This window comes from Stegastes partitus, unplaced genomic scaffold (genome assembly GCF_000690725.1).
Source record: "Stegastes partitus isolate 25-593 unplaced genomic scaffold, Stegastes_partitus-1.0.2 Scaffold1178, whole genome shotgun sequence".
NCBI classification, from domain to species: Eukaryota; Metazoa; Chordata; class Actinopteri; family Pomacentridae; genus Stegastes; species Stegastes partitus.
The window spans coordinates 4,810-15,798 of NW_007578909.1; the positions used below are offsets into that span (position 1 = coordinate 4,810).

At 43.1% G+C, this 10,989-nt stretch overlaps 1 protein-coding gene across 1 annotated transcript; it reads right to left on the reverse strand.

Annotated features, from left to right (window-relative positions):
* Positions 1-185: 185 nt before the first annotated feature.
* LOC103368608 (transmembrane protein 106B-like) lies at positions 186-9,136 on the reverse strand. Its single transcript, XM_008297022.1, has 8 exons — positions 9,055-9,136; positions 7,465-7,675; positions 6,341-6,404; positions 6,030-6,189; positions 5,200-5,340; positions 4,443-4,492; positions 4,300-4,353; positions 186-1,783 (listed from the first exon to the last, which is right to left on the reverse strand). The coding sequence occupies exons 2-8, from the start codon at positions 7,661-7,663 to the stop codon at positions 1,663-1,665; spliced, it is 789 nt and encodes a 262-aa protein (XP_008295244.1). The 5' UTR covers positions 7,664-7,675; positions 9,055-9,136; the 3' UTR covers positions 186-1,662.
* Between the last annotated feature and the right edge of the window lie 1,853 nt (positions 9,137-10,989).

A 10,989-nucleotide genomic window follows, 5' to 3' on the forward strand; every position in this document is an offset into this window, starting at 1 on the left:
ATCAGTGAATGTGAAGATTTTTGTGTTAAATCTGACAGTGATTAATGATGTAAAGCATTTAATTAACAGTGAAGTAAAAGTCACAGTTTTAGTATCTGCGGGGGCAGTTGTACCGTAGCTCAGCAGAACATTTAGCACCACCTGGTGTGTAGAGAGAGTATTACACCAAGAAACTGAAGGACACATTTAAAATGAAGAAATGATTTTATTTTCAGCTTCATGCATGAAAAAACACAAAACCACGTGTAGATGTTAGAGAGCAGCAGGGAAGCATTCACGCCTTCACTGTCATCAAACATCAAGAAGGCTGGTGTCGTCTTATGACTGTCTCGTAGAAATGGTAGGAAATTTCACAGTTTGTTCGTTACACACCAAATTATCACAAATGAACTTCGATCAGAAACTTTGCGCTCGTGTTTTAAAAAAATATTTAGAGCAATTTAAGCGTAGTGGGCATCTGCTGTCACACAAACAGTCTGTGGTGATATGAGAAAGAATTCAACGACAAAAAGAAAGGTGATCGTTTAAAATCTCAGGAATCGGAGCAAACTCATGACACAAGCTACAGAGTGGATATAAACGGCACACACAGTGAATGACACCGTAGCCCACGATAACAGGACAGCCTCGTTAAAGGGAAGGAAGCCGCTTCCAGCTCACAAACGATTCTCGATATAGCGAGTTTTAAAGCAAGCCAGAAAGTAAGGTCATATTTAATAACTGCATTTACACATTGCTCTAGTTTATGTTCTCCTATTTGCCATTAAAAATAAAACATATCCCTTTTCCAAACTTATTTTTATTCTTAAATGGAAAATAAAAGCTTTGACTATTTAGTAAAACATGAACGTGACACAGTAGTCGCATTTACCTGTAAATCACCCAGCTGAATAATAAACACAAGACTAACTCACTCAAGCTGAACGTACCAAACTCTGAGCCAAAAGACAAAAACAAAAAACCAATGACATGAGATATCTATATTGCACTGTACAATATCAAGAGCTTCATGAAACAAAAGAGGAAGAGAAAGGCAGCTCGTAGGAAGGAATGAAAAGAGGGCACGACGAAGTGGTTAGGGACTGCTCAGTGGTTTGATTTTCACCGTGTCAAAAAAAAAAAAAAAGTTGTATATTTCTTTACTGTAAAATGATTTAAAAGTGGTGTGGAGCAGGAGGGGGCTGGTGGCAGATGCAGCATTCCCGCTGTACGCAAACAACATTCATGTCACTCTCAGCTGGATCAGGCTAAAGTGCATCATAACTAAAACTCCAGTAATGTAAGTATGAACGGAGAAGCGACGTGGAGGAAACACCTTCCAGTACGTAATAAATCCTATCTGTGTGTTCTGTTTGCACCAGGCTGGAGAACGACGATAAACCCCCCCCGAGGCAAATTCTGCAAAACCCTGGCAGGTAAGATTGCTTTGTTAGCAAATAAGCAGCCATCAGTGGGAGGTTTTATAGAAAAAATGTGTTTTCTAAACTTATGTGAAGTGACTAAAGTGGTAGGGGATTTAAAAATGGATGATGAGCCACTGTGACTAATTTAAGAAACATTATTCCATCGTCACTGAGCAAAGACTTCCTGGCGTGGAGGTCAGCCCCGTCAGTCCCCCGCGACCACGGTCACAGCAGCATCTGATGGGCTCTTCTGCTTCCCTTATTGGTAGACCTGCACGTGCCCATGCAAGGAGGTGGTGTTCCCTCCACAGTCCACATACTGGTACATCTCCTGGGAGACCTGCTCCGCGTGACCAAAGTACGTCGTCGTCACCGTCACCCTGAAAAGCAAACGAAAGGTTAAATATCTTCAAACAACAAGGTGAGATAAGTAGAACTGTCAGCGGAAAGGTTGCCAGGAGTGCATTTTACAGCGGTGGTAAAAAAAAACAAACAAACCTGGCTGATAAGTTGATGAGATAGTCTAATTCCTGAACAGGGTAAGACTAAAGTCTGAAGTCTGAGTAGATAATAGTACGACTGGGAGTAAATATCTAAAATAGTAGTGCAGTCGTGACTCGATAATCGACCCTTAACAATCCTAAACCTGCTATCCGACAGGTTTTTAGGAAAAACCAACAGAACCCATAAAAACAGCCTTAACATAGCGACAGCCTTGGATTGTGACTCCGACATGACATTTAATGTCACCAATCAGGATGACGGCGTATTATCTGACTGAACAATCCCACAGATTGGCTACGTTCACACTGCAGGACTTGATGCTCAATGAGGATTTCTTTGTGACTTCCTTCACGTTTCCAGTTCAATGCGACTTGTATGTGATCTGCTGTGTGAACTTCATACGAGCCAAAAGTGTCCCGCATGCGCAGAAGAGGACACGACGACGTCACACGCAGCGAGCGTGCTCAGTGTTTATGGAAGTAAACATGGATGGTAACGGTGGAGCGTATCTGCCACTCCCCCGCCGCCACCGATGGAGGAAACAGAAGTGTGAGCGCTAACTAAACTAGCATCAGCAGCCAAGTACTGCCTGTGTGTTCTGGACACTTCCACCCCGTCAGAGCGCTGCCCCGGGGTGGAAGTGTCCCCCGGCCGCTCTGAATATTTGGATATTTATCATTAATTGACACCAGAAAGTGCTATTGGGACCAGCCCTACTAGTTATAATAACAACTATGAACAATAATTAACAACTAATGAGCCTTCCAGCATCAAGCCCTCCTTGTATCTGGACCTCCGTCTTGACAATCCGACAACCTTGATATCCGACATAAAAGAAGGTTTTACATTTAGTGTCGGATTATCGAGTCACGACTGTAGTTAGAGCATTAGAGCACGACTCTGACATTTCTAACCATTAGATCTGTAGTTTTTTTTTAAAATCTATCTTTGGGCCTTTGGGTGGCGATTACACACATCAGTTAGCATCATCGGTCTGCACACAGTAAAGACAGTGAGTCTGTGTTACCGTATTGGACAGAAAACTATCAATATTTGACTCTTATTTCTGACCCTCGTGCAAACAAAACCGTCTCTAATGTGTCAGTAAATGAAACCTGAACAAAACCGTTTAAAAAGATTTCCAAAGTCTATTTGTCTGTATCGGGGTAGCAAACAAACAACACATGAATAAACACTGACACATAATCCGATACACCAGAATGTGATTAAATATACATGTGATAGCCGTGGCCTTCTAAATTTGGCACATCTTAATTTTTTTGCAAGCAAATTTATCAAAAATACTGAAGCGCCTGGTTAAAAATGATCAGGCCATTAAGCTTGAATTATTCACGTGTGACAAAGCTTTAAGTGGAGAAATGTGACTCGTGAAACTGGCGAAACAGAAGACGTCACGACAGGCTGCTGGTGGTCGTACTGCAGCGCCACACAGTGATGCTTCTTGTTCCTGCAGACTACAGAGAGACGCAAACCCAACAAGTAGAGTCGTGATTACTTAGCGACAGCTGAACAACAGAGAAAGTGACGATCGGCGCCAGATGAAACAAAAAGACACTGCATAACGGAGCTTTTCTAACGAGGAAGACTCTGTTCTGACACTAACAACACAGAGCCCAGCAGCCAGGAAGCAGAGCAGCAGCCTAACAACCCAAAATCAAGTGATGACACAACCGCACTTTGATCGGCTTTATTTTAACGACCAGTCATGACTTAATTATGAGCTGACTGTAAGTAGTGCTTATTAGTGGGCCCACAGAACATGAAGTTGTTTAGCTGTAGTTGAGCTTTCTCTTGGTAAAGTCATCTTTTGTCCCAGTAAAGAGAAACACAGGCCTTGCTTGGTCAATGGAGTCTGCAACCGACACTCAACAGTAAACATGGCCGAGATGTCAAACCACTGAATTGCAAGAGTAGCTGTTAAGGTTCTGGCTGCCTTTTTTTTTTTTTTCTCAGTAATTTTCCCTGAATTTCAGTCTAACGATGCTCGGCCAGAAACCGTCCATTTGGCTTTGACCACCCTGGATAAAGTGAACGAGTAAAGATTGGGCTTTGGGGAAATGTTTGCTTTGCTAAATTTACAATCTGCTCACATGTTACCGTTGACATGTAAATGAGCAAGGCACCCAGAGGCCTGGGCTCCTCCTGTTGCCCTGAGCACCGCTACACAGCTACACACTGCGTTTGTTCTGGGCAGCGCTTCAGACTGTGTGGGCGGAGCTATGCGAGTGTGGAGGAAGGTGATGCTGAGAAAAAAGACAAACCAGTCTAATGCTCGGTCACGTCTCTCATGATGAATACGAATGTTGTAAACGCGTAATGACGATAGCAGCACAGAGGTGCAAAGAACATGTCAACGTGAAACCATACTCACTGCATCATGACCACGATGTTGTGAACTTTAATGGTTGGCAGGGTGCAGTAGTCGCTGTAAGAAAAACGAGTGATTTAAAACAGGAAACTGTAGAGATTCAACTGTAAATGGAGCAATCGTAGAATTTCTAGTTGGATACGTACAACATGTAGCTCATCTCATCAGCAATGGTGGTGGGGACTGTGTAGTCGAGCTGTAAGAAACACAGTTCAGAACGTTTCAGAAACAAACAATATAATAAGACCTCATGTTGTTTTGTATTGTCTGTGAAGATTCTCAGTCCTCCAGGTCATGGTTCTTCTCGTAGGTTAATCGTAGCAACTGGACCTGCTTGAGTTCCTTCCACCTCTCATCCAAGAGGCTTCATCGGCTCTGACTGACTAGTTGGGAGATCCACATACTGACATCCTGAAGGAGCCGTTAACACCTGAGTTTCGGTTTCAATTGGGGGTTTGTTGCTCCTCCATTTGAGAAAGGAGTGAAAGAAGCCATCTACTGGAAAGACCATCCCTCAACAGAGGTGGAGGTCTGAGGCATCATCTCTCACCTGTTTACAGTTCAGTCCTAAGATCTCTCCCCAGGAAGATGAAACCACATCCAGCCACAACAGACCCCAACGAACCCCACTGTGTCAGGGGGAGCACTAACGACCCACATAACGAGAGGGAGGAGCAACAAACCCCCAATCGAAACCGAAACTCAGGTGTTGTTTTGTAGTTGTAGTTCCACAGGACAGTAAGACTTTAGTTGTGCTTGAACACATTTGTCACATTTGTGACGCATTTTGAGTTAAGTTGGATGTTTTCCATCAGTATCGTGATGATCTGTGCAACGATTCGTTCTGCAGTAGGCCGTGTCAGTGTCTAAAGTAGATTAGAACCGATGTGAACTTCAACCAACCTGCTGCTCATCCAGCGGTATGATCACCGTGCTGTTGCTCAGCTTGGCCTTTCCGATCACCGTCTTGGAGAACTGCACTTGCGCTGTGATGTTGGTCACCGATATGGCGTAGTAGTTGTTATTGGTGATGTTCAGAGTGTTCTGGAGAAACGGAGATAAAAGGCGTTAGATCCTGGTCAAACAGGACTTCCTGATTTAAGCTTCAATGCTGGATAATACGGAAAAACAATATTTCCAAATGGATAGCGTTTAAACTGGAGGTCAGTCTTGGTGTAAAAAATCAGAATAACACCAAGTGCAACACAAAACCTCGTTGAAATGCTGTTTCTTAAAAATCATTTACAGCTAATCGGTCGAACCTTAATTAAAACCTGCAGTAGCTGTTTTTTTGGGGGGTTTTTTGGCCCCCTGGGAGCCGTGAAAACCAGCTCGACTGCTCCACTGTTTCCCCAGTTTGCTAACTTTGTCTGCTTTGGTGCTTTTTACTGAGAGTAGAATCGCACTGCTGCCAAAAACAGCAGTAATGAGATCAGTGAGACCGAACCAACAGAAATAAACTGTGGAGCGAGTGACTGGAGCTGCAGAGTCAGGTGATAACTCTGTGTGCTCGCCACTATCAGCAGCTCCTTTCATGTACAAACAGTCATGTGACTTTGCTTAGCGAGACTGTGTGTTCCAAGTGTGTTTTCCACTCTAGGAAACTCCCTTTATGGCGGCGTGGTCTTGTTTAGATGCTGTAAGTTAATGTGTATATGAGCTAAATCATTGCATTCATCCAACAGGGTGGTGAGCTCACTTCCAGTGGGGGGATAACGGCTGCACCGTCTTACTGTAATGTTGAGATAGACGATCCGCTTGTCCTGATCATAGGAGACGTAGGCAGACTTCACTCCCACATAGGAGACATCAATGGAGCGAGGGAACAGGAAGAAAACCGCCAGTCCAGACAGCAGCAGGCACAGAGCCACTGATATCGTGACATACAGCTTTCTGGAGGAGGAGGAGGAGGAGGAAAAAGAGAAGTGAGAGCCTGAAACCAGCTGATGACTTCAAAGTCTACCACACTGCTCACTTCGTTTCATCACGCACAACGCTAACACAGTTCATCTATAAAAAAAAGGCGCCCAGAATGCAGACTTACGTCCTGCTCGGCCGGAGCCTTTGGTCGCTGTATGGAATCAGTGCCACAAGCTGGTTCTCTTGACCTGTTGAATGGTTTTGGAAAGAAAGAAAAAAAAAAAAAAAAGGAAAGTGTGTCCTGTTACTGTCGGATTGAGTAAGGGATGTGTTGTAAGGTTTGCACTATGCAACACGAGCACCTACGCCCTGTCTGAAAGTTGAGTTTTCCAATTTGAAATCGCAGTTTTACTGGTTTATTCTTTTGTATCTGCATTGTTGAGGTAGCTCCTGTCGGTACAGAGTGTCCCGACCAGATCCCTGATTGGTAACACTGGTACAGCAGTGGGAAGAACACAGATACTCTGAGTTGTTTCATCTGCAAACTACAAGAATTTCAGAGCATCAGCCTTTCAGGAAACACCCTGAAAAAAGCCTGAAATACTGGAAACTGATTTTTATTTTGTGCATTTTGTGCTTTTTACGATTATATATTTGCTATATCTGTGAAAAGTCAACAATAAGGTTTGATCTCATGTGAAAGTCTTTGTGTTTGGACTTTCTTCTGGATGTGGTTTGTATAAATGTGTGCAGGGCAGCATGAAAGAATAGACATGTTCACTGCATTATGCATGACTTCTTACCATAAAAACTTCAAGTGGGGCTGAAATAGGTTCATCCAGGCCCTTCTTGTTTGCTTGTCAGAGTGCTTTGTACACAAAATGCTGTACCTACTGCTGTGCCTGTAGGACACCTTCAGTCTACAGCTTCTTGTAGTTCACTGACATCATGTATTTGTCTTTTTTCATGAGTGAGAATTAGGCACACAGCACTTTCAGCAACAAAACTATTCTGCTAATTGTTTTTTTTTATCCCTAATTCTCTTCTGTCTGGTTTGAAGTGGACGAGGCCAGATTTGGAAACGGTGATCAAATGTGTAGATACCTGTGTGGTTGTTGTGTGTTAATCAAACTGATAAAGCTACACAGTTGTAAAGAAACACGTTAGTTGAGGTTTTTAATGTAATTTTTTCCCCCCTGAACTTAAACCGTTTGCTGATTTAGTCACGGATATGTCATGCTATGAAGAAACAGGCGTTTTCGTGGTCATTTCGTAATGATTTCCTCTCAAATAACCACAAAGATTTACCGCGTGGGATCCTGCCGGTGCCCTGGCATGTGGGGCACGTGACGCTGTCCCGTCCAGTGAACTCCACGTAGGGGAACTGAGATACGTCTCCGTTCTTTCCGTCCTCTTCCGTCTGGTTGTCTCTGTACTCGCCAGCAGCCGTCAGGGCGTCTTGACTCTCGTCTTTGTGTTTGGCCAACAGTGACTGGGACTTGCCCATAGCTGCAGCTGTCTGCACACAAAACAGGAAAGAGTGTGTGGAGAGAAAGGAGCCGCCACATAGGTGCAGCACGATGTGCTGACTAGCCGCATGCCACGCAGCCATTTGAATGTAAAATTGGGCCGGGAAGGGTTCCAGGAAACGTTTCCCAGGAGAACAAACTTCAGCTGGTGCTCTGATGAAAAATGTCATGTAGTGCTAAAACACAAATAGTTCAGCTGGACGTGGAGACGAGACTAATCTTTGCTCATTTTCAAAGCTCTATAAAACATATTAAGGATATTATTCTAATCTAATCATAGCATTACTGTTTTACTACTATACCTCATAACGTTTGTCTGCTGCCTAGTTAAGCAATTTCTCGGTCGTTGTAACCTTAACTAACACATTTATCTTACTGAGTCGAGGCTTATTGTGAAGAAAGGGCCGTTGTCTCTGGAACTTGATGGTCTGAGCTCTGGCATTATGGTGAGATCCTTAAATACGCTTTGTTCTGTAGTTTGCACAAGCTCGCAGAAGAAACCTGTATTCAACTGGGGACTGGCGTGGTATTAAAAATGGGTTTCATTTAGATCAATTAAGTGCTTAACTCTGGGGTTGCAGGATTGTTTCCTGTCGTGCAACTTAATTATTGATCAGGAATCAGATGTGAGGCATTTTTAAAAGCAGTTATGGTGGGACTGTTTGTATTCTTTTTCCATTCTTTGTGGTATGATGTTCTCCTCTACGCAGTTCTCCAGGTTAAATATTGGACTTTTCTAACCATTGAGGTTCATGATAGAAAAACATGATGAGTCTCCATGATGCATATACTGCTGGGTGTTGCAAACAGTCCAGCTGACACCTGCTGGCATGCTGAAGCAGTATGTAATCTGATTTTTTCTTTCACACTGCGGTGTAAAGTAGGTCGACCTGCATCACAGCAACAGGGTGTCTGGTGCCACATTAGGCCACGGCTGCTGTGAATGAGGCCGTTTGTTGTGTGAGCCCAGGTAGCTAACAGGAGTCACGTTGCGGTGCATCTGCATGACGATGAGCGGTGGATGAGACGGACTGCGGGCTCCGTGTGCTTACATACATACATGACGCGGAGCGCAGGCCGCCATGCCGCCGCCGAGCCGCCAGCAAGGAACACAACGTACCGGCCGGAGGAGAGCGGCCACAACCCTCCGCTCCTCCAGCAAAAAGCCACGTTTAGCTTCTACATTTTTATCCCGACGCATTGTGATAAACAGGATTGTCGTCACGTTATTTCTGACATTTATTTTAGACATAAGCGGGTGCTCTGTGGGGACAATCCGCAGCGCAGGATTTGCCAGCGAACCCGTTTTAATCACCCAAACGCGGCGTAAATCACATTTAAAATTGTCGGTTTTTGCAGAACGTCTTACCTGTGTTTGCGATTTATTCTGAATTGTTTGCCATCCGCTGTACGGTCGCCGTTTGTTGTGGTTCACACGCCAGAGGGGGATTAAAGAGGGAAACGCCCCCCTCGCTCCTCATTGGTCAGAGTCCCGTCAGGGGAGCTCTCATTGGTCCGCGCCGAGCCGTTCTCTTAACATGCTCGCTGTGGAAACATGGGACACACTGGTTCTAAATATGCATCACAGTTCATCCATTTCATCATGTGTGCAGCGTGTTGTGGTTTGACAGGAATGACAGCTGTAGGTTTTAATGGGATGGTGTGTACAAACAACAAACTAGGGACAATAGTGGAAAACTGGATAGATACAGATTTATTCATCCCCTTCCATTAAATAAAAGGCAAACCCCACACTAGTCACTCAAATATCTAGAATCTGAAAAAAAGTAATAATAAATCAAAAATTGCTAAATTATAATTTAGTGAAAAGAGACATTGCTTTTGAATTGTGGTTGAAAATAATAATTGAAAAAAATTAAATTAAATTAAATTAAATTAAATTAAATTAAATTTTTAAAAAAATCAGCCCTGGACCAATGAGAGCACTTTGCTGATGAGCAGTGAAATTAAAATACCTGTCAACAGGTGAAGCAGTCTGACTGAGAGTTACAGAAAACACCTGATTGCAGTGATTGGCTCAAAGGGTTGTTCAACAGAATATTTTTATTTCTTTATTTATTTTTGAACGAATTCCATGATTTTCATTAAATTTTTATTTATTATGAATTATTGAAAATTTCAGCTTATTTCACTGACAGCTGTTTTTTCCTTCTTTAATGGGAGGTTATGAAAACATCTGAGGACGACTATAGATAGATAGATAGATAGATAGATAGATAGATAGATAGATAGATAGATGCATGCTTTATTTATCCCCTCAGGGAAACGCTACATTCACCTGCATGTTAATTGCAATTAACATGCAGGTTGTGCTGGGTGAAGATATAAGGTGCCAAAATGGTTGGTATTTGTAGTAAAACAGAGAATAAGAAAAGTACGAAAAAAGCACAGTGTGAAAATAGAACTAACAATAGGAGCGATGCTTCGGTCCTGGTGGGCCAGGATTATTGGTTAAAGTCACTGGAGCAGTCACTCTAAACTCTTTGTGCAGCACATCGATTCATGTTCAATATCAAACAATGAACATTTTATAAACTGCATTTTTGCTCAAGTAAAGAATGCAGTCCTGCAGTAAATGCACTTAGATTCCATTCCACGCCTGTTTGTTATGCAGGTTTCTGCTATAACGTTATTATCACTCATACACTGTGGCTGGGCGAAGCGCAGCTCGTTTTAAATGCTTGAACACCTACATTTATGAAGATTCATCACATTTTGATGACGTTCTTCATATGTAAAAACTGAACATGCAAAGTCTACTGGAGTCGACTTTATTGTCATTGTTGTGCACAGATAGAACACAACCACATGTTGCCTTTAACCAAGACACCGCTAGACCTCCTCGTCTTTGTGCTGTCTCTACATCTGCTCTGAGCGGTCAGGTGAAGCTGTCCAACACACTGGTCGAGTAAGAAGTCCAATATTTACCTCTGAAATGCAGTGAGGTTAGTTAGTGTAGAACAAAATGGTCTGTTTCAGTACAAGTAGCTTGAAACTGTCCCAACTAGAGTACTTGGATAAATGTAGTGACCTTCCACACGTACGCATTGACTGCCTTTAGATTAGTCATAGGAAAGTTACTGAGTTCCCGCTGGAGACACAGTTTACCGTCATGTGAAGTCACATCACTGTAAATGTTTTGGTAAAGCTCAGTGATGCAGACCTGATGTAAGGAATGCTGTGCAGCTTTACTGAATCATCACTGAGATGAGTGTCTGGAAGAAAACCAGACCTGCTATTACACAATGTGGTGTTTCTGTTTGTTGTCTTGATGCTGTGTGTG